General features: G+C 33.0%; 1 protein-coding gene and 1 long non-coding RNA gene across 3 annotated transcripts in view; one reads left to right on the forward strand and one right to left on the reverse strand.

The window, feature by feature from the left end:
* Positions 1-3,159: 3,159 nt before the first annotated feature.
* Positions 3,160-23,688, reverse strand: part of LOC126816012 (glutamate--cysteine ligase catalytic subunit) — a 30,451-nt gene continuing 9,922 nt past the window's right edge. For both annotated transcript variants that reach the window (XM_050542151.2, XM_056101956.1), the window contains exons 7-17: positions 23,144-23,202; positions 22,608-22,825; positions 15,542-15,658; positions 14,496-14,634; positions 14,002-14,114; positions 12,710-12,802; positions 11,698-11,802; positions 11,118-11,199; positions 10,383-10,504; positions 10,143-10,260; positions 3,160-8,952 (exon numbers count right to left, since the gene is read on the reverse strand). In XM_050542151.2, the coding sequence (XP_050398108.1) occupies positions 8,696-8,952; positions 10,143-10,260; positions 10,383-10,504; positions 11,118-11,199; positions 11,698-11,802; positions 12,710-12,802; positions 14,002-14,114; positions 14,496-14,634; positions 15,542-15,658; positions 22,608-22,825; positions 23,144-23,202 (1,423 nt within the window). In that variant the 3' untranslated portion in view covers positions 3,160-8,695. The remainder of the gene's footprint in view (positions 8,953-10,142; positions 10,261-10,382; positions 10,505-11,117; positions 11,200-11,697; positions 11,803-12,709; positions 12,803-14,001; positions 14,115-14,495; positions 14,635-15,541; positions 15,659-22,607; positions 22,826-23,143; positions 23,203-23,688) is intronic.
* Positions 19,168-21,584, forward strand: LOC126816025 (uncharacterized). Its single transcript, XR_007678182.2, has 3 exons — positions 19,168-19,275; positions 20,646-20,970; positions 21,360-21,584. It is a non-coding gene; the product is annotated as an uncharacterized LOC126816025 (long non-coding RNA).

Genomic DNA, 23,688 nt, shown 5'->3' on the forward strand with positions numbered 1-23,688 from the left:
ACGTAGAAGCTGATATAAAGTGTAATAATGAAAACGTCGATATTTGGAGTTTCCATAACATGAACATCTGTCACATTCTTTCATTAGGTATATGCACATATTCTATTGGTCACGTGACCATAAATTGTTTTCTTTTTTAACAGTGAATATTGACTATTTTTGCTGTATTAAACCACAGAGTAAAAATACACTACACAATAACACGGGTGTTGTATGTCGCTTAACTAGTGTTGACAAGTGCAATATATTATTTGTTTTGTTTTATAGAATGGCATTAGACTTTAATGATTGAGGATTTCCCCCAAATTTTAAAAATATAGGTTGCCAAGCAACGAAACATACGCACACGGCAGCTAAATCGTCCGGCAGTCAACAAGAGTTGTCGCATATTTTTACTTTTGTGGGTAATGAAACATTTATAATACACTAAAATTTGATTAAGAGTAACAACTCATTAAGTAATCATCAGAAAATCATTAGAATTTGTTTGGCCCATGCTAAGATTTAATATCATGGATTTAGCTGTTCAAGTTATCGAAAATCATTGAAAATCAGTATACTTGTTCGTCTTAAGACCTTAAACTCTGTGTATCAATCTAAATTCAATCGAAACGATTATATATAGGCGTAAACATGGTATATAAAATCTCTAAAGCATCCACAAGATTTTTCAAGGTAATCAAGGGCCATAACTCTAGCAGTAATTGTAGGAAATGGTTGAAAATCAATAGGTCTCTTCGTCTGATGACCTTATACACTGTGTATAAATTTAAGGTCAATCGGATATTAACTGAGTATCCACAAGATTTTTCAAAGTGATCAAGGGCCATAACTCAGACAGTAATTATCGAAATCGCTGAAAAGCAATAGGTTTCTTCAAGGTGATCAAGAGCCATAACTCTGGCAGTAATTGTCGGAAATCGTTGAAAATCAATAGGTTTCTTAGTCTCATGACCTTTAACATTATGTATCAATGTATTAACTTAAACCGCTAGAGAGTGCCGGGTTTCCATATATGTTAATAAGTCACGTGATATCCTACATTGGCATATGAAAGTTGATGCTGTGCGAAAGTTGCTATGTAGAAAGCTTGAAGGACAAATGGGATGTGGCAGATGGCAAATGTAAAATGTAATGAGAGAAATGTAGACACGTCAAAAAAAAGCATATTCCCACAAAACATTTGTCATTTAACACTTAACATTTGACGTTTTAAATTTAACTCTTGCCTTAGAGGTATTTTGACTTTGACATTATCGGTATTAGGACTTTGTACATTGTACTTTTTACATATAATCAATGGAAACGACATTGTCGTAGAACATTTAATATTGGCAGCGATACCCTTCCATATTAGATTGCCGCCTTCCTGAGCGTACTAAAAGCTGAACAGAGTTTAATTCTGAAGAACGTGTACACATCAAATAGGTGGTTGCGTAGGCAGGATTTCCAAATGCGAACGAGGTATGGTCTGTTCCACATTTTTGAAAATGGGAAGTGGTGAACCTTTCATTCAAAGTAAGCAACCGCCATCTGGTTACTTGGAAACGATCCCATTACATTGGCACGAAACCGAATATTTCGCCGGCTAAACGCTCGCGGAAACGCTTCCTTGGAAATTAGACTTTACTGAGTGTTTTGGGTGTGTCTGTGTGTGTGTGTAGGGGAAATAAATTATTGACTCTAGTATAAGTGGTCTTTGGTGATAACAGATTACCAGTTCACCTGCAATTAAAGAGTTTTCGGACTGATGTTCAAAATTAACGTGATGACAGAATATCAACCCAATTATTATCAGTGGCGATAATTGATATAATAATTACAACTCATCAACAATCCATGATGAGTTTAAATCAACTCTCATATCACCAGGCGTGATTTTTTTTAGAAATGGTGGAAAAATTGACGGAAAAGAAAACTGGTCATTCTATAATCAAAATCTTGAAGATGTCGAAAAGGTGCATCTAAATTTTTTCAGAAGACTTCTTCAAACACGAAATAGTACTAGTAAGGTTATGATATACCATGAATTAGGTAGATATCAACTTTCTATACTAAGAAAATTTCGAATATTCAAATATTGGTTAAAGTTAATTAACACCGACAATTTAATTCTTAGACGATGTTACAACGATATGTGCATAAACAATGATAACTGGATAGATAATGTTAAAAAATAATTATTTAGGCTTGGATTAGGAAATATTTGGGAAAATAATGGCTCTGTAATAAAAAAAACTTCGACTAATTGATAGTTTTAAACAAGAATGCCATGAAAAAATTATTGAATCGTCAAAATGTCACATATACAAATATATATTCAGAAATCACTCCCAACTGGTCGGTCGGCGACTCATTATTTTGGATGATATCATTCGTGTTTTCATCGACTGAGCAGTGACCCTGTCCCTGGCCGCCGAAAAACATCGTGATTTTGGGCGTAGTTTTGACCCCTTTTTTCAGAATTTCAGCTGCATATTTTTTCTGTCCTCTCTTCTCCCATCCACACCTTTGCCTTTGGGGCATGTCAACGGCGTACCGACCTACGTTGAAATGACGCGGCCTTCACGTAATGAAAGAAAGACAAATTTTAAGAGAAAATCGCAAAAACTTTTTTAAATGACAGCGAAACCGGATACAAGGCTAATGTAAGGCGAGCGAGTGACAGTCTCCCAGTCGGAGTGGTCGATTACCCTAAAGCTCATCTCGAGCGCTATGGTGTCAAAGACCGTGCAGGCCTAAATACTTCCCTCATATTGAACGGCCGACACAACCGTGTGAGGTTCGTGGGAAGCGTAGTCCAGTGAATTAAATAATTTAAAACATCAAATTTAAAAAGGTCGTCAAAGATTTTATGGGCCCTGGGCAGCTGCCTACACTACCTATGGGTTAAACCGCCGCTGAATATCAGTGGGTGTTTGGAAGTGAAATTATTATACATGTATACAAGAACTTTTTTTGCTTTACCCTTTTTTTTATTGCTATTTCATATTTAAATAATCTTATTTAAATCAACCAGTCCATAATATTTATAATGTATTCGATGTTAAATTGTAATAAACAACAACTACATATCCTACTGCAAAGTCTAAACAAGGAGTCTTGTAATGCACCAAAAGTGAAACTTGTATAGCAGAAGAAAAGCAACAAAATATAATCTTAAGATGAATCTGGAATATATTTATTTTTTTAAAAAAAACAATAGAATATATTATGATTGATTGTATAAATCTCTACAATAACATAGTATACAACATTAATTGCCAGTATATATAATTACTAATGAATATAAGTTAATAAGGGGTGCAATTTACTTCCCTATGTAATTACTAATTTTAAGTAACTACTAATTAATATGGATGTTATTCCTGATTAATATTAAAGTCGTTACTAATCAATAGTGAGTCATTTATACTGATTAATATTAAGAAACTACTAATTGAAATTGAGTAATTACTAACTAATATTATTATATATTGTAATTTTCCAGATACATTGTAATTATTCAGATACATGTACAGTAATTTTCCTGATGCTTGATACAGTTTTCAGTACTTTAGTTCATAAGTCAGTCTACAAACAGATAAATTTCCTCATTCTTTATTAAACAACAGATATGCTCCTATTTCTTAAACATACATTAATTAACCTATCCAGACCATAATTAACTCTAGATGGCATTGCTAGCCTGCGATCTTTAGTGGATTATGAGCCGATTTACTGCATAACTTTCCTTCACGATTTAACAATTAAATGGATAATCGAGACTATACTGTTTATCTACTGACTTTAACTAATGATCCAGGCTAGGCGGAAATTTCAACCACTTAGTTCTCGGTTCATAGTGGATCAATTTGAATGAAATTTTCAGCAAATTGCCTTTAAATTATCTAGTTTTCAACTATTATAGTGAGAACTGTCAACTTGTTATCAAATCTCCCTTAATGTATCTTTAATTTGATAAATGTACAGATATTTTCCATATTCTTAATTTTAAATATAACCAGTAAATAAAAACATTGACACCACTTTTCGTTATTAAGCAGTAATTATAGAAAAAACATGGATTGGACACACTTATGGAGGTGTAACAGTTGATGTGCATAAACTGAATAAGAAAATTCTATTCCAATTCTATTGTACAAATGTATACACAATTCTATGGAGTACAATTACTGTTTATTACTGAGCAAGTAGATGAAAAATCAAACGGTAAATAAACAGTAATTGTACTGTGTATTTCCAGTTATTACCTCATGCCATTGATGCAATTTAGCACCCACTCTAAGTGTCCGACATATTTGCTTTAATTGTACATAGACTTAACTCTGATTCTAGCACTATTAGAATAATTTTGTTTTTTTATTGTTTTATCTATGATATATGTATACATAAAGTGTGGTTATAGTGAAAGTGTGACTTTACAGTTACAGTGAATAGAGTAAATAGAAGAGTATATGTGACTCACCCTGGCTGAATGAGACATGATCCAACATTCAAAACACAACTATGTATCAATGGATACATATTATCATATGTATACATAAAGTGTGGTTATAGTGAAAGTGTGACTCTACAGCTATAGTGAATAGAGCAAATAGAAGAGTATATGTGACTGGCCCTGGGTGAATGAGACATGATCCAACATTCAAAACACAACTATGTATCAATGGAAATTTTGTATTCAAAAACCTTTAAACTGAAATGTGACTCATGCATTTATCTTAGAAAAATAGCCAACATATTTAGCGAGAAGCTGGTACACATATTAAAGTAGCTAAGTCTCTAACTCAATATCATCCAAAGTCTTTGACATTGAAAACACAAATTATTTGTCAATTTAAATCAACATTGATGTTATGATCTTACCGAGAAAAGATGGGCTTCTGATATCCAATATTTCAGACAAAATAAACATTTTACCATTGGTGTTTTAGCACCATTTGTAACAGGAGACTCGAAGAACAAGGCTAGAGATGTTCCACAAGTCATGTCAAACCGTGACGCCATATTCATGAATGTAAATCAGTTTATACACATTTATATTACATTATTATATGGATTGCGACCCATTTGTGTCAATTTCTAGGTCCCAAATATTAGCGATTTAGTTCCTTTAACACCAATTTTAAGGGGGGGGGGGGGGGGAAGGCCATTGAAAATAAATTACTAAAATAAAATCTGACTCCATAGCAACTAAAACCAACAAATTTCATGCATACCTGTTCAATTTGGACCTTTGAGCTTGCAAAAATTAAAAATAAGGTCATTTATTTGAAGACAAACTAAGAATATATGATGGAAGTTCTAAATTGTTAAAATCAAATTTATTCCATTTTTCTTGCTGTATCTCAAACATGGGGCCAGAGCTGGTCATATTTCATATTTTTAAGATAGATTGCCAGGCAACGAAAACATACACTAACAGCAGCTAAATCGTCTGAGAAACAAGGGTTATAGGTAATGGGAGTGAATTTGTAAGACAATTTCATACAGATCAGTTTATAGTTTTCATCCTTTGAAGGTTCAAAAAGTGCTACAAACTGAAACAACTCTGGAATTTAACAGCCTTTTTTGTTTCACTAATTTAAATAATGCATATAAATTTCATACAGATCAGATGATTACTTTTGTCGTTTGGGCGTTCACAATGTCACAATGTTCAACAAAGTAAAACAAGGGCCATAACTTTAGAAACAACTGACTGAAATTGCTGAAATTCAATAGACCCTACATTTCACTAACTCAAATGATGCATATAAATTTTATACAGATTGGATGATAACTTATTGTCATTGGAGTATTCACATGGTTCAACACAAAGTGAAAAACGGACCATACCTCTAAAAGCAATTGACAGATTCAATAGACTTTTTAGTGTCACTAATTCAAATAAAGCATATAAATTTCATAATGATCCAATGATAACTTTTGTCATTAGAGCATTCACAATGTTTAACAAAGCGAAATAAGGGCCATAACTCAAGACGTAATTAATGGAAATTGTTGAAATTCAATTAGGCTTCTTTCTTTCACTAATTTGAATAATGCATGTAAATTTCAAAGTTATCGGATGATAACTTTTGTCGTTAGACAAGTGAAACAAGGGCCATAACGCTAGATGTAATAAATGGAAATTGCTGAAGTTCAATAGGATTCTTCATTTCACTAATTCAAAGGATGTATATAAATGCATTACAGTGTTCATAATGTGCAATAACCAGGGCCATAACTCCAGAAGAAATTAAAGGAAATTATTAAAACTGAATAGGCTACATCTCAGTAATGTAAACAACATAATATATCAATTTCAAAACAATCAGATGATAAATATAGTCTGTAAAGTGTTCACAAGAAAGTGCGGACGACAGACAGGGGCGACAGCAATATACAACCACATTTCTATGTGGGCATATACAAATGTAAGCTAACGATAAAAAAAAAAGATCATAATGTTCTTTAGTTTCTCTCCTTTGACAGAACTTGACATTATTGACACAGGTCTATTTTCTGTAACACCGGTACTTAGGCTACAGATCTTTTTTGTTACATTAATTTTACCCTGCACTAAATGTACTGGTACATGTAATACAAATTGACCACAGTTTGGTGGTATATTCAAGTAATCAATGATTAAATGACCAGTCTAAAACTCAATGAAAATGTAACTGTGTAGTTAAAGCATATGATAACAAATATATATATTTTCAGAATTTTGGTAATTTGTGTAGTTAATGAAATCTATAAAAATCTATAAATAATGTTAAACTAATACTATTCCAAAATTAGCACTTTTCAAAAAAAGATCATCTCAAGTATCTATTTAAAAATATACTCTTCATTCTACCTTGCTGAATTTTTTAAAATAAAATCTAACTAAAATAATTAGGTTTTTTTTTTACTTTTAGTAATATTTTAAAGATGCATTATGTATGATTTAGGAAAACGAGCTGGCTGTTCTTGATAGATCAAAAATCGATAATGAAAAATTAATATATTGAACATTTTGGGCTTGGTAATGTGAATAAATGCCTAATTAATAATTTATTTAACATTTGACGCCAAAATAAAAGACCGACAATAGGCAGATTTACAAAATGCATCTTTAAGCTTGTATCCTTACTTCAATATGTGCATATGAACTATTTTTACTATACTTAACCAAGGCAACATCATAAAACAAGCTTTCAAAATTTAGATAATTTTAATCCTCGTGACTTGGGGGTTTCTCATTTGAGGGATGTGGGATAATCATTTATTAATGAAATTTATCATGCAATAATATGTTTAGACACTTTATAATCTTACGAGAGGTAGATCTAACTAATACTGTAAAACAAGAAATATAACAACAAGCCGTGACTTTTGTCAAGGTACAGATTATCATGTGCCAAACTTTCTTTTGACCAGATGGAATTTCTTTCTTATTCTATGTATTGTATTTACCAATGACATTCAGTCATATAAATTTAATATTTTCAAATTAAATTAGGTTGTACTCGACAACCTAATTAATCTCCAGGTAAATATCTTTCAAATGATAGTCCATGGTATTTCTTGAAATTCAAAGGCAAAGTGAACTGGGCTAATGATGGGCAATTGTGCCCGGAGGACGACGCTATGACCTACTCTTATATCAAATTCCAACTGTCAAGGGTTATGTGCGCCCGAATGTATACATGGGACCTCAGTTTTTTGTCTCATTCGTGCCACTAGACACCGTCTTGGCAGGCTTGACAAGGGGAAACCTTTCCGGAAATTCCTGGGGATCTTTGTTGGCCAACACTGGGAGTGAACCTGAAATCTCCAGGCTAGTGAGCCAGTGCCTTACTCACAAAGCCACCGCGGCTAATTCCGTTGTACTGGAGAACAGAAATGTATATTACTATCTTTCATAGAAGACATTAAGGCTGCATAAAAAAATATCCTGTTTCTCAGATAATCTTAAAAACAACTGCATGACCTGTTTTTATTTTTAAAAATAAAAAATAAAACAGTGTCATTAATTACCGAACATAAATGTTTTAGCCCAGTTACAGGAAGTTAATCTATAAAAAAATCTGAATGAATCCAGAAATGTGCCGTAGGCTCATTTATCAAGTATGCAATCCTTATAAATGTTTATACTGACAATCATAAATGATACTGGGTGATCATGCATTCCCATAAACAACATGATGGGATAAATGTAATGTCTTGAAATGTGATGTTAATGTTAAATCATTTAGCCCAGTAATGATCATTTGACAAAATAGATACTCGAAAATGAAAACCTCACTTCCACATTAGATTTTTGGTAAGGACTACAGAATTTTTTTTTTGTATGGCCTAACTTTCATACTGGCTCTGGCAGTGGATGTTACTCAAGTTTTAAAATCACTAGAAGGAATGTCAATAGGGACGATTCCATATTAAAAGAAAAATTATATATATGAATATTCATTGTTGAATTAATTTTTGATTAAAGGTTGTCCGACTATACCCAGAAAAATCTCTGTGGCCACATTTTGACTTTCCAAATGCCAATAAAACATAGTATATAAATTTCAAAATTCTTATTTGCTGACGCGTCAAAAGTTATATATAACAATGGGGTGTTGAGTCTGATTAATTTCTTGTTTTACAGTACTCAAATTTCATATTTAGATTCATAAAATAATGTTGATTAGTTTAATGTAGCTACATAAATGTAAACTTAATGGCCATTGGCTGTTTGACCTTTTTTCTTTTCCAGGTTCTTATAAAGTGTACGGATTGCATCTGGAATGTTGTCAACAGTTTTTGTTGTGTGAGGAATGATCAACTCAGGTACTTCAATTTCATTTTTGCTGATTTTTTCGCATTTTTCCATGAGATCGAAGCAGATAGTTTCCGACACAACAGAATCTTTTTTATAATCTGGATGAGCTGTGACAAAATTGCGTATCCATCTTGCTGTAGTGTTCAACTCCCCTGTAGATATAAAAAAAACAAACCTTAATGACTAAAATAAAACAACATATACATATAATATAGTAACATATCAGTTGTTCAGGAGCAATGAATTCATTCAGGAATAAATTTGAATTTTGTCCTGTGCAGGGAATCGGCTATTAAGGATCTTTCAAAACTACTTTTCTTATAAATAGTTGACTAAATCTTTTAATAAGGTATAAATTTGGATAAATGCTGTGTTTGTCATGGTTGGCATTGGGATTAGTTTCCTATACCCCACCCACCCTTTAATATTTAACTAATTCAACAATATTGAACTCTTCATATCACACAGATAAGCCTAGTGACACTAAAGTGTTAGCTATGGGAAGTGGTATGAGTTCTTATAAAACAAGCTAGCAGACACTCCCCACCTTATGCATGCCACCCATTACAATTTATAGCCAAGTTTGAATCTCAATTTGAGATGCCATAGACTACTGGGTGGAAGAATGGCAGAATCACCTAAAATAATCATTCATATGTACATAAATGTTTAGTGATTCTCTTTTAATATTAAATGTATCAGGTTCTCATCACAATATAGGCCAAGAACTTTCAGAATTTTGCAATCTAGGTTCACACTTGTGTACACTTAAGCATGTACATAAAAGAACCTTTGGCAGTTGGAATGAAATGAAAATTACGTATGTTAGCTTCAAAATGACAAAAGTATTGTGTTGACACAATCTAATTAAAATATAGATCTATATTTCATTTCGTTTTTTATACTTTCGAGGGCTTACATTACATGTAGATCTAACAAGTTATAGTGGGAGTTCACATTCTATGACGTCAGGTACCAAGCAAGCGACATTTGACCCGATTACATCAGTCATTCGATTAACTAATTAGCGACCGCCATGTATTTTTTATCTACTTTTGCTTTGTTTTGATTTCTACTGCCGCTAATGTCTACCCACAGTTCCGCGCAAAAAAGGCCAAACGCTCGATTCGACAGACCATTTGATTGGCTGACCCCTCATTTCAAGCAGAACACGAGTTAAATAACAACGCTTCCAGATCCAAGTGTAGTAAAGACAAGTAAAATCGAAATTTTGAACTATAAAAACGAAACGAAATTGGATCTGTGTTTTTTAATCAGATTGGTGTTGATGAGTAGAAATTTAATTGGAGGTTTTAGTTTTTATATGATAAGGTGTGTTTACCTGAAGCTCGTTTAGAGATGAGATTAAGATACTGTAGAACAGTACATTGTGTATCGACATCACACTCTATATTAGATATATATTGTTTTATCAGTGGTATTAATCCAGGAAAATCAGCCTGAAATATAGTAATAACATTCATTATCACAAACACATTCGCAAACAAACAAGAGTCAAGCTTGGAGATTAAAGGGGAACAACTCTGTATTTTTGCTTATATGAAATAAAACAACAATTTACCTTTCCGTGAAATATTTCATCTATAGTCATAAGTGTATATTCATCATCAATTTTCTCACATTTCTTCTTACTACAACACATCATAGTTTCACAACATTCCGTCGCTTCAGGTGGAGTTGACTCTATAATACATAATATCAGCAACTATTTGTAATTTTAAGAACTTTCGTCTGAATGAGAGAATGCCATGATGTTTAATATCATGTCAGCACCAGCTGGATTGTGTTACATCAATCTGGCCAAGGGAAATGAAATGAAATGGGGTTTAACGTCCTACTTTTCTCCACTGACTAGGCTAATGAAGATGGGCATACGCCATTCAGTTTGCATTGAAGGAAATTTTGCCCTGACAGTGGTGTTATAGCCTACGCTTATACCTAATTCCAACTACCAAGGATTCTTTTATGTGTATGCCAATGTGTACACGAGACCCTCGCTTTTTTTTTTGCACCACTGACAAGGATAAATCATGCCGGAAAATCCTGAGGGACTTTCTCACCCAGCAATGGGATCGAACCAGAGACCTCCAGACTAGCGATCCAACATCCTAATCACTGAGCCACTGCAGCTTCTCATTCTGGCGGTGGGGGTGAGTGTATAAAAAAATTTGTATTGTATGATCTAGTAGCTGCTTAATCACAAATATAAGTGCAAAATAGTTAACATAATGAATTTCTCCAACAAATGATAAATTTATTTAAACATTGATAGTTTAGGTCAGTAATGTCAGTTTACCTGTGAAAACATCTTTTTTAAAATAAAATTTTCCTGAAAGGGCAGCATCAGGTTTGAAGGCAGTTTTCATATTTTCATCAACCTAAAACATACAGCCAACAATTGTTATTAGTATATTTAAGGGCAATAACGGTCACTTATGATTATGAATACATATAAAAGATATATACTCCAGAAAGTATTTATATGGTAGTTATTTCCAATAACAGTATTGCAAATTTGATATAAATGGAAAGAAGAGACATCCTATCTTACTAGAAAAAATACCGGATTCCCTGAAAAACACCCACGAGGCGAGCACTGGGCAAAAATGTCAAGTTATCACTAACTGGCAACCTAACAGCTTATTGTTTGCCAGCTTCACTTAGGGAGCGATTTTGTGGTTTAAACATACAACACTCTGCAATTAAATGGCGGAAAAAAAAGTTGGCAGAAGATTATCCAAGAATTAACTTGGGCTTCAATATGTAGGGCAGATGGACAGTAACAACAAATACATTCTTAATCAAGAAAATGACCTCCATTCTAATGTTCTTGTTAACTATAGGGGTTGAGCTCACATGTGTAAAAATGTTCTCACCTTAGATATAGGTATAATAAAATTGAGCCTGTATGAAAGAATGACTCTAGTAAGTAAAACAATAAATGTCACATAAGCAGCATTTTCAAAATCGGACAACTGAACCTGAAATAGAACAATAACAGAATAAAAAAAAAAAAAACAGACTTTTATAATTTGTTTGAGATCACTACAAGTTTGTATTCTTTCTCAGAAAAAAAAAAGAGTGTTGAATTCAATTCTTTATCTCCCTATAGAATTAGAGTGGGGACTGATACAGAATTCTGCCCTGTCACAGTTCTGCCAGTCCCGACAGCTGAGGTGATGCAAGTAGAATCATGACGTATTTTAACTAACAAATATGTTTCAGCTGTCATAATTAGTTGAGATATTTTTTTATGCAGTCGGCACATGCTTGCTTTGTACTCCGAAATTCTTCTTTTCACGCGACTGACACTACCTTTGGAATTGAGAGAATTTAATTCCGGGACGTTCAATCGAGTAAACCCTTTAACCTCTCACTTTGTGGTGGAGGCCAAAATGGCTCAGGGAATATGATGTTAGCTCACTGACCAGGTCTCAGGTTTGATCCAGCCTGGTTTCCCTTTGTCTGTGCTGCAGGGCAAAGGGTCTGGCTAGGAAAAAAAGTGTTTAGTTGTTCAGATGGTGCAAGAAACTGAGGTTCTCCCATGCACTTGTTGCAGTTGAAACTCAATGGAGAGTAGGCAGAGACACCAAAAGGAACACTGCTATCCGAGCAAAATTCCGATCAAAGCACACTGCATACTGCATATGGTTGGTGCAGAAAAGTATGACGCTAAATTCCATTTCACTTCCTATTTTTGTGAAGCCTTAAAGGTGTTTACAGGGGAGCGAGAAGGATTGGGACATTCCAATATACAGAACTGGATTTGTTCTAGGATTTACTTCTTTTTTTATTTACGTTTTTAATTCTTTATATTTATGCGAAATCTTTTGTTTTTGTCCATTTTTTTGAATTCCCAAACTATCTCTGTTTGATCAGCATACTTACTTCCATTGGTCGGAACTCTACACGCCATCCAATAGTAGAGTTTGGTGGTGGAGGTTTAAACCTCATTGTCTGCCAGTTAGTTGATTGAATATTCTATTGAAAAAAAATAAAAGATAAGAAGAATATAGTTTTTTTTAGTTCAGTTGTCTCAATAGAAAAAGGTTAATGAAAAGTTTGACAACGATATCTGTCCGATTTACTAAATAGTATAGCCATTAATTGACATTAAGGGGATATATTGGTCTATGTATCTGGGATTTGATTAATGGAATTATGATTGTCTTCAATAAATGACAGTTCGGAAAATCACAAAATACAGCAATTTGACTTGGAACAGAAAAAACAATAATATGTTTATGTTGATAATTAAAATCTGTGCTGTGGATATAACAATGGGGCACAACAATAAAATACCAGTCAAAATTTCTTGCCCAAGCTTCTGACTTGGTTCCCCTTTGTCAGTGGTGCAGGACGGAGGGCCTGGCAAGAGACAATGTATAGTCTTTCGGATGGTACGGAAAAATAATATGTTTATGTTGATAATTAAAATCTGTGCTGTGGATATAACAATGGGGCACAACAATAAAATACCAGACATAATTTCTTGTCCAAGCTTCTGACGTGGTTCCCCTTTGTCAGTGGTGCAGGACGGAGGGCCTGGCAAGAGACAATGTATAGTCCTTCGGATGGGACGGAAAAACTGTACACATTGGTGTGCACGTAAAACAACACTTAGCAAAGGGTGGATAACTCCGAAATGGAAAGTCACAGAACATTGAATATTGCTAGCGTGCATCCTATCATGGTCCCGAGTCTTCCCAACAAATTTGGCGTATCCCTGTCTTCATTAGCCCAGTCGGAGCAGAACAGTAGAATGTTAAAATCCATTTCATTTCATTTCACTGGAGAGCTCATAAAAGATCCCTTGACAGTTGAAATTCAACGAGGTCCTGTTGTGCTAACAGTGAGTATTGTTTGTTTTGTGTATTGCATGTGTATTATTTGTGTTGTGCGATGTGTATTGTTTGTGTTGCACTGTGTGTATTTCGTGGAGTTTATTGTTTGTTTTTTATTTGTGTGTGCAGTTTATTATTTGTGCTGTGTGTATTGTTTGCATTGCGATGTGTGTATTGTTTGAACTCTGTTGAGATTATTGTATTGTGTTGAGATTATTGTTTGTTTTGTATTTAAGTGTGTATTGTATTGTATATTCAATACATTTGGATAGGAAAGAAATTATGGACCGACAGCATCAGAATTATAGGTATGCATCAACAAATATATCTATTTACCTCAAAATGGTCGGTATCTTCTTCATCATTTTGCTGTATCTTTTCACTAAATAGAGAGATGGGATCCCGGATAAATAAATGAGCTACATGACGAGACAGTAGATCATCTACGCCTGAAATACAGAAAAAATAAAAAATCTAATCTAATCTAGTTTCATCTCTATAAGTGGGGGACACAGGATAATTGGTTGTGGGGAGGGGTTATCTTCTCTGAGTTAATATGTCAGTGGCGATTGTGGTGATATCTGGACCCGAATATAACATTGAACAATAACATTCAACTTCATCAGCTATATCAACCCAACCAACAGATAGCTCATTTATAGAAACAATAAGTTTTGGTAGTGGGGGTGGAGAGGGGGCTGTTCCGCTAGCTCCTCCACCTGGATCTGTCTCTGATTACTTACTATCTATTGTTGAAATATAGAAATAGGTGGACCATCTTGCACAACTAAGAACAATTATAAAATACATTTTCAGTGTGTATCTCTTACCTCCCTTTTTCAATTCTTCAAAGATTTCTTTATCATACGTAAGTGGTATATCGTTATAGCAACGACCTTGAGGTGATAAATAACTACTAATAGAATCATAACGGGATTTATTTATTCTGAAGCGATTTTCTTTCAAAGGCTGAAAAATACAATTAAATTTAAGCACTGCAACACCATTTACATTAAAACAATATCTTAAAGCCATCAAAAAAATTAATGCGATTCACTAGTGATAGAATAAAATGATTTATACCCCCCTGTTGCTTTTATTTGCTATTCTTTGCTGGGAATTGGAACAAAGACCTTGTGGTAAAAGGAAATGATGATGAAGTTTAACATCTCGTCAACTCAATACTATCAGTTTGAAACTAATATACTGTTATTTTCTGTCTACTTTTCATGGAATTCCAACAATCGATCAACTCTTATGCATTTCGGTCCATGCTAGGATTAGATTTCAGGACATTCTAGTTGATAGTTGCTACCCTTATTGCTTGAATAACATTAACCCCTGTATTCAAGTTTACCCAGTATGCAGAATAATGTCCTCTCAGGCTCAATGTCGGTAAGAACTTCATTATTATGTTCTACCATCTTCCAAATACAAGAGTAAATTGAACATTGTCAGAAATCCTTGCATTCATGAAACCGTATTTTTTGAGTAATAGTCAAATCTAACAACAAGGTCTGTTAAATGTGTGTTAAAGAAGACCTAAGAAAAGTTTCTCAATACACGGATTCAAGTTTCCACATTAAGTGGGTCAAAAAAAAAAATAAGAAGTAAAAAGAAGTAATGAAATGAAGGGTTCTTTTATGTGTACACCTGTGTACATGGGATTCAGATTTTGGTCCCATCCAAATGACTAGACACTGTTCCTTGCCACTGCGGTGCCCAATTAATGACAAGGGTTTGTGTGGCAACTTTAACCACTGTTTCTACAATATGGTTCTGTGCTTAAAAACGGGGTCAAAAGTTACTCTTTGGGTAAGACAAAAGAGGTTAAAATTGAATAATTTTTGTAATGTAAAATGCTGACAACATGTACCTTTAATCCACGTTCTTCATCTGTTCTATCATCAACAGATTGAGCTATCACAGTCCATCGGTTATCTATATCTGTTAAATATCCTCTATATACTGGTGATGCAGCACTTAATGCTAACTGTAAAACAAAACATTATTTATACAATTATAAATTTATACATAATTATCTATTTGTACTGGACAAGCACTAAGATCTAGCTGGAAAACTGTCCATAAGGACATAAATAAACCAGTATACATAAGGACATGAAAACTGATCAGGTTACATGAGCACATTAATACTTACTCATACATACAGACATAAAAACTGATCATACATCAGCACATTAATACCTACTCATTACAAACATAAAACTGATCATACATCAGCACATTAATACCTACTCATTACAAACATAAAACTGATCATACATGAGAACATGAAAATTGTGATTGTACAGAAATTAGAAACAATCATTTAAACAAGTTGTCAAAATTTTTCATAAGAAAGCTTGTTTAAATAGTGCAGCTTACAGTAATTTTTTTTTAATTATAGATTGTAAAGTGCCACAAAGCTTTATGCAATTCATATCATTGAAAACGGACTGATTTTAAACTAAGAGGTGCCATTTTTTTAAAATTCATTTAGAAAACTTTTTATCATGTTTCCTTTGAATTTTTGTTCAATCATTCCCTAGATTTTATTTTTTCTACCAAATTTCATCTAACCATTGATTGGAAAATGTATTCAAAATACAGAAATGAAATGAAATGGGGTTTAACATCCTACTGTTCTGCTCCGAACTGGGCTAATGAGAGAAAAATATGATGCGAGTTATGACTGGATAATTTCTATTCAGCCATTACATGTACATCTGTTATTAATGGATAGTTTATGCGTGTGTATCAACAATATGCTTGTTACACACACATAAATTATCTGTTAATGACAGCTGCCTTACATGCTAACTACAAACTGTGGTCTCCCAAATTCGCAGTTGACAAATAAAGATTTCATTCTTATTTCATTTATTGTGAACTTAAATTACATTCAGTCTATAATTTTATTTTTGTAAGTTCTTGTCAAACTATGTTTTCATCACACTTATTATCCTTGAGAGACCAGATCTTTAAATAACTAAACATTGCCTATTTTATAATTCCTTTCACTATAATTTTACAAACACGACAAAGATATTATGTAAATATATCTTATTCAAAGATACATTATGGGAAATTCGATAATGAGTTGGCAGTTCTCACTATAATAGTTAAAAACTAGATGCCATCTAGAGTTGATTATGGTCTGGATAGGTTAATTAATGTCTAATTAATAATTTAGATAACATTTCAGGCCAAAAGAAAGACATGCAATAGACAGATTTAGCTCTTGCATAATGTATGTTTAACTTTTAAGTCAAATAAGATACATTTATATAATATCTTTTTAAAAAAATGAAATTAGAATTTCATTTTTGTTAAAAATATTTCTGAATTTGAAATTTTTAAACACTGCCAACAACCATTCTTTGATAAGGGAAGATAAAGTCCAAAAGTAGGAAGCGTTATTTCCAAGTAAGATTTAGGACTGGGTAATGAAATCTGTGAATTTATTTATACTGTACCATTTAGAAAACAGGATTAAAATGTCAGTACAATAAGGGTACCTATACTACATTTTCAGACTAACAAGTCACTTTTCAACCAGTAGCTTTCGTTTCTGAAATCTCAGTCAAAAAGGTTTTCTTCATTTTTCTACAAATAGTGATACTTTTTCCAGAACACCTGACACCACTTCTGAGCAGGAGTTCATATACCTAACTAACTTTTGTATGAGGTAATTATTTCATATGACTGTTGGACAATCGACTTAATGTAAATAAAAAAGAATCTATAGTAACTAATGTAAAATTCAAATGGTCATAACCTAAGCCAAATTAATTTGATTTGAATAATTTCGGAACTAATATGTTTTTAGTAAAAATATTAGCGGTTGAGTATATCTTACTTTTATTCTTCTATTGTACCATTTAAAGAGGTTTTATCACTTTCACCAAGAAATTAATTTTAATATTTCTTTTTCAAAATAACCTTAGACTAACCTAACTACATAAAACAGAAGCACTGACCTACTTACCTACTTAAAGAACAGTATATTTTACAAAAAATTGTTATTTTAGTTTTCTTTTTCTAATTAGCAATTTCTCAACTGAATAATTCTTTTGTTTCCACAGGACAAAATTTGACTTTTGTGTGGGTTGTTGATGACAGAATCATCTTGTGTTGTTATCAATTTATTTCATGAATGTTTTTTTAAATTCTTCCAATATTGCATGTAATCTCCCTTTAATTTGAAACTGCTCCAGCTCTCCAGATGATGGATACCTCAGGGTTGACATGTAAGTCCACATGTCATCCTGTTAAGAAGAATGAAGAGTGATTGATTATGTGTATTGATCTGTTGATCAAATAAAGATGATATGCTGTTGTGTGATGAAACCTGACTTCTGGTTGAATGTTGATCAATTGTTGCTGTTATTGATTTCTCTTGTTTGTTTACTACCTTTAAACATGTCAACAAATCTTTAAACTTCTCTCAATTCCTACTATTTTCCACCTTTATTTAATCAATTATAATGCTACATCTCTGACAGTATAAAAACATTGTTGTTAGGTCACGTCCCCTTATAATTTCCTGTATTATGTTCACAAGCTTTAAATCAAACTGATCAGAAGTAATTCACTTGGCTGCTATAATCACTGAGAGGGGCAACTTAATTAGCTCTCAACATTAACTTTTTCACTTCTGCAAACTAATTTCTAAAATATTTTTTTTAATTATTAAAAAAAAATGTTATTTAAGTATATCTACTTAATAAAAAGTATTTGAAGGCATAAAAGGCATCAATTCAGTCTGGATATGTTTGTGTTACTACGTCCGATAAAAACAAAACAATGCATGTGTTATTGACATCATCTGATGTGATGTAACACATAGACTTATACTGCATGTGTAGTAAAAGGGTCAACCATCTTGTACAGAGTTCAAAGAAACCTTTCACATTATCACTGTAAAAACAGATTGGCTTTAAATTTGAAATGTCAAAGATTCTAACCCACTCATGTTCAAAGGCCAGATAACTCCATATTTTATGTTTTTAAAAGTCTGAATTTCAATAGTGTTTTATCTTTATCCCACAATAAATTGTAAAATTAGGTGTTTTTTACCCATCACCAATCTTCATTAGTTCGGTTGGTGCAGAAAAGTAGAATATTTAATCCCATTTCATTCTTTTCAGACTGGTTCTGATGTAAAAACAACTCCGGCTAGAGAGTAAAATCATTAATTGGTAACATCATTTTACTTTTGGTCATGTTTATCTAGCTAGTTAAGCAATTCTAAGAATCTTAAAAAACATTTAAAATGCACAAAAAGAAAAAAAATGACTTTAGAAAGCTGATGAAACAGATTAAAGAGTGGAAATTGGTTAACACCTAGTAAGGATGAGAGAGGATGGATTAGCTTTAATTTATCAATATCAAGAGATTATTGATTCCCAAAATAAACATGAAGACTGGCCATTATAAATATAAGAATATTGACGTTGTAGCTTAACCCTACAGTAACAAACAAATACGACATTCTTTGTTTATCCTCATCACAAGACAATAATCAAACCAAGATTAGACACTTGTATCCCTTTAGAATTGTCTAGATCTAGCTCAATCAGACGCAAGATAAACGGCACGCTTAAGGTAAGTTAATACTTTTTCCACAAGTAAAATATTAGGCAAGTGTCATGTAGACTAGGTGAAAGAGCATTACTAAAACAGTAGGGGGAATTTGTCACAAAAAATGCACAAGTTAAGTTTCATATCAGTAACTTGTAAAATAGTCTTTTAGTGGGGATTTAACTCTTAAGTTCTAAAAAAAATATATCAGAGGGACTAAACTGCACAGACAAAATTACCCCTGTTTTACTTATTTTATATTAGTTGCTTGTGGATTATAGAATTGATTTAAACATTTTATTCTTTATTTCTAAATATTTATATAATCTAAATCGGTAGATCCTACATACTGAACATTTTGAACTATATTCTCTTAAAAATTGACCCATCAGTCAATTTACACAATGTTTAACTAGCATATTTTTGACAACACCCTTTGGCCTGTACAAATTAGTGTACATGTATAAAAGCCATGTCAGCTCATGACTGTCTACAATATCACCCTGGGTGGAAGTGAACGTAAAACCCCATGAACGAACAAATGAATGATGATTGGTATAGAATAGTATAAATAGTTGTGAACATAGGATTTATATAATTAATGATGGATAGAAGAATGAAATTAATTGTTATATGAGAATCTGATTCAATGATGAGACCTGGCCAATTGTTCATAAGCGTCCATCTTGGTCCTCCTTTTATTGATAATCTGATTGTCACACAAGTATCTGTCAAGTAAATGTCTGCTTTTAATGTATAGTAATGTAATATAAATATGGCGTAATAATATCAATATAAAAACATCTATAAAGAAATAAACAAATGCTTATAATGGTCACAACAAATACTGATTTTTCTATTTGATTATAAGTTATTATTTGAATACTATTTAGATATTCAGTCAATTAAAATCCGTAATTTTTTTAAACGTTTTTGGATCAGTGAGTATGACATTGGCTCACTAACCAGGTTGTCTGGGTTTTGATAAAGTGTTGGCTGAGAATGCTGCTCAGGATTTTTCTGCCTGGATTCCCCTTATCAGAGGTGCAGGACGATGGCCCTTGTACAGAGAAGTATAGTTGTTTGGAATTTTGGATAGAATCAAACACTAAGGAACCATGTATACCATTGACAGCACCTTAAAGATTCCCAGATAGTTGGTAAACAAGATAAGAGTAGGCTGTATTGCAGCAAAATTTCTCTCATAGCACACTGCATGGCATATGCCCAGGTTTTTTTTTTAGCCTGTTTCGTGCAGAAGAGTAAGATGTAAAACCCCATTTCATTAACTTTCAAAATTATCACAGAATTCGTTTCGGAGACAGATATCCAATACATGATAGTAATTGGTTATTTGTACAACCCATTAAATATGAATTTGGATCTTTTTCTAGGCATGTTCAAGAAATAATTATTCACCAATCAGAATGAAGAACAACATTAAAATCTTTGCCATTATTTTCCTCTTCCTGGCAATAATCATCACCGAGGGGGCTGAAAGCAAAGATGCTAAGAAAACTAATAATAAAGACAAGAATAAAAGTGCTGTTGAGACTCTGAATTATGACCTAGACACTGATGATGACGAGAATGATGATGATTTTGATGAAACAACCCCAGCAGCAGTCATTAAAACGACACCCAAATCAAAAGTGACAAGTAAAGCTCCAAAAAAGAAAAAAAATGCAAAAGCAGTCAAAAACTCTCAAAACCAAAAGGGTGAGTTGTGTAGGGTGATACAAGAAAGTATGGGTCAAACTAATATCAGAAGTGGTTCAAAATTAGTTTAATTAAAGGGAAATATATTTACAATTCATTCATAAGTAATAATAATAATAATAGAAGTTGAATGAATGCTCATGAAAAATACAATACTATACTATAATTATACCGTAGTACTATAATTCATTCATAAGTAATAATAATAATAATAGGAGTTGAATGAATGCTCATGAAAAATACAATACTATACTATAATTATACCGTAGTACTATAATTTTCGATAATGTGGTTAAGGTAAGGTTATTTTGAGAATGATAATGCCCCTTTAATATTCTGGAATGTTAAGACTTCTCTGCTAGACAGTGATCCATTTTACTGTTTTTCAGATAAAAGCAAAACCAATCGAGGACCTAAAGGAGAGCCAGGACCCAAAGGAGAAAAAGGAGAGCCAGGAGATGAAGCATCAGCTAGTTTTCCCATGCAAGCAGCCCTATCAGCAGTTTTAACAGAACATTTTGGCCCTGCTAAAGATACTATTGTGCCTTTTGATCTGGTTTTACTTGACCTTGGCGATAACTATGACAACTCCACTGGAGTGTTCATTTGTACAATTCCTGGGGTTTATGTTGTTTCGCTATACCTGATGTCACATCCTGGGGCTAAGGTTAATGCACGAATTTACATAAATAGTCGACCAATCGCTGCACTCTGGGCAGACGACAATAAAAGTGTTGGATTCTACCCGTCCAGTAGTATTCAAACAGTAACTCGTCTTGAGTTTGGTGATCAAGTCTATGTAATGCTGGTTGATGGAGGCTATGGGGAGAGTTGGGTTCACGCTAACTACAATGCATTCACACTTTATCTTCTTTATGAGGATAACTTCATGAAATAATTCCTCTTTCTGAATTTCAATTTTACATAACATTATTCCAATTTGTTGTGTTTTATAATTGTTTAGGAGACCAACACAATTAAAGAAATGCAAATCTAATGTACTTGTTCAATTAAGCTTTATTTATAGACAGCTATTTTGATTGATTATGGCTTTATACCTGAGCCAATCAATGCATTCCATCATGACATGTTAATCTGTGTTATTTAAATAAACTTGGAACAAAAAAACAAAACAAATTTGAACTTATTATTATTTCCAAAACCTTAAAAGACCTGATGTAGGCAGGTCATAAAATGCTATTTCATTGCAATTGACTGCACAATTAATTTTAAAAGGCAATCAGACAAATTAGTGTAATAATACATGGGCTTCCACAGGGGGCTGTGTCAAAGTGACTGAATGAAGTTTACATGACAGCTTACAATTTAGTGTTATTATAATGTATTGCCCTCTGAATAAAACTAAACAACAACAATTTTATCTTATAGTAGTCTAGATATCACTGTCTGAATAAAACAAAAAGCAAATTACCAAGTTTTATTCAAATCATGTGACAAATGGAGTCTTCATCAATATGCGTCCCCAAAAATGTGCCTCTTATGTAAAATGGTAAGAAATTCACATTCCTTTCCATTAACTATAACATGTCCTCTTTCCCCACCTATCCTTCAAAGGATCTGATATACATGTACAGCAATCTCGGGAGTTCAAGGGAATAGACCAAAGAATAACTTACCAGTATAGGACAAAGAGGTGCTAGTTGGTCATAAAGTTCTCTCCCTTCATTTATATTACAAGCTTGAAAAGTAACTTGTAGACACGATGCACCCATACCAAACCCCATACAATCTAAATAGACATGATCTGGTAAAGCTGCATTCTGTGATGTACCATCATCACCATATTGACTTAAATCTTCTACAAATGGGGACTGGGTATTTTCATCTTTAAACACTGAAAACAAAGAATAGAATAGATGTGGCTTTAATGTCTTAATACAAATAATATGGTCACTTCGCAATTAACAAACTCTGATTACATGTGCACAGTGCTGTAAGAGAATTCAAAACTAGAAATTCTAGTAAAGAGCCCTGACAGCTTAACTAACACAATTAAACAACATGGCCACTGGTCGATGAATTGAGCAAGAAAAGTGATTGCTTAAATCAGTTGCTAAAAAAATGTTTTAGGAGATGTTAGGTTGCTGAATATGAGTGGTCATTAAAGCAGGATTGACTGTACACTATAGTTTAAAGTTATTGGAAACCTTACCAGGTATTTGAATGGCTACTTTTTTCCCTCTTCTTTCACGTATATTTCTGGTTAATGTACTGAAAAAAAGAAAAATTCGGTGAAAAAAAACCCTTTATGATATACTAATATTAATGCCATCATCTTTTTGCTGACTGACCATTGTTTCTAAGACAATTTCAAGATGACTGATGAGCTTAAATGTTTTCTGCCGCTTTTGGAAGAATATATATGAAGAGGTTAGAATTTTGTTTAAAGGGCTTGAGTATTGTCAGATACTCACTACCCTGTGGAAATACTAGTTATGATACTGTACTACTCTGATTATCTTTAGTAACCATCTGCATTAGCCCAGTCGTAGCAGAACAATAGGATGTTAAACTCTATTTCATTTCATTTTTAGTAACATTTTTCCTAGACTGTACCAAGGGGGAACAAATCCAATCTTTGGCAGAATTTTTCACACTGACTGACATCTAAAATGAGTCACTTATTGTCGTGACCTCCCAAGACAAGTTTAGACAGTCAATCCTAATTAAACTCAGAACTGTATAGAATAGAAAACA

The sequence above is a fragment of the Patella vulgata genome, chromosome 1 (assembly GCF_932274485.2).
Source record: "Patella vulgata chromosome 1, xgPatVulg1.2, whole genome shotgun sequence".
NCBI lineage: Eukaryota > Metazoa > Mollusca > Gastropoda > Patellidae > Patella > Patella vulgata.